The following is a 678-nucleotide window of genomic DNA, read 5'->3' as shown; positions in this document are numbered from 1 at the left end:
AAAAAAAAATTAAAATAACACAACATGAAATATATATATTATTATGCAAAATAAATGTATTATCATTACATTTTTTTTATCAGACTTTTTCTTTTTTGATAAATAAAAACCAACCTGTAAAACGAGCATAATTAATTCCGTGTAATGTTAGTTTTTTTTTTGATCTTGCTTTTATGTGTTTTTGATAAAACATTCTACAAAAAAATATATACACATTATTTAATTTTCCAAATAATATTTAAAAGGTACCCAATATGTATGTATATATATATATATATATATATATATATTATCCTTATAATGTATATATAAATATTTCTTCTTTTTTCTTTTAACTTACACATGTCGATTAACTACTGGGTCATGTTTTCTTAATGATAGTCTGTACTTTGACTTACTTGGTGAAATGTAAGTAGAGTATATATAATTACTTGCACATGATGATATTAAATTTATATGAACCCTTTTACTTTTACATCTAAATAACACATTACTTAAAAAAAGCATTTTATAACAAGAGAATAAAAAAATTATGCATATTATTATTTGTTCAATTATATATGAATTTTCTTTTTCATTTCACTAATGAGAAAAAAAAAAAAAAAAAAAAAAAAAAAAAAAAAAAAAAATATATATAAATTAATTTTTTTTATTTTTTTTTTTTTATTTTTTTTTTTT

The 678-nt window shown here is 17.3% G+C and overlaps 1 protein-coding gene across 1 annotated transcript in view; it reads right to left on the bottom strand.

The window, feature by feature from the left end:
- Nucleotides 1-507, bottom strand: part of PRSY57_0209300 (50S ribosomal protein L33, putative) — a gene marked incomplete at both ends in the record, with an annotated part of 929 nt that extends 422 nt beyond the window's left edge. The window contains 2 exons of the mRNA XM_020114410.1: nucleotides 115-194; nucleotides 341-507. Of these exons, the coding sequence (XP_019970881.1) occupies nucleotides 115-194; nucleotides 341-507 (247 nt within the window). The remainder of the gene's footprint in view (nucleotides 1-114; nucleotides 195-340) is intronic.
- Between the last annotated feature and the right edge of the window lie 171 nt (nucleotides 508-678).

Source organism: Plasmodium reichenowi, chromosome 2 (genome assembly GCF_001601855.1).
Source record: "Plasmodium reichenowi strain SY57 chromosome 2, whole genome shotgun sequence".
NCBI classification, from domain to species: Eukaryota; Apicomplexa; class Aconoidasida; order Haemosporida; family Plasmodiidae; genus Plasmodium; species Plasmodium reichenowi.
Note: the sequence above shows the minus strand (reverse complement) of the source record. Positions and strands in the feature narration are given on the sequence as shown.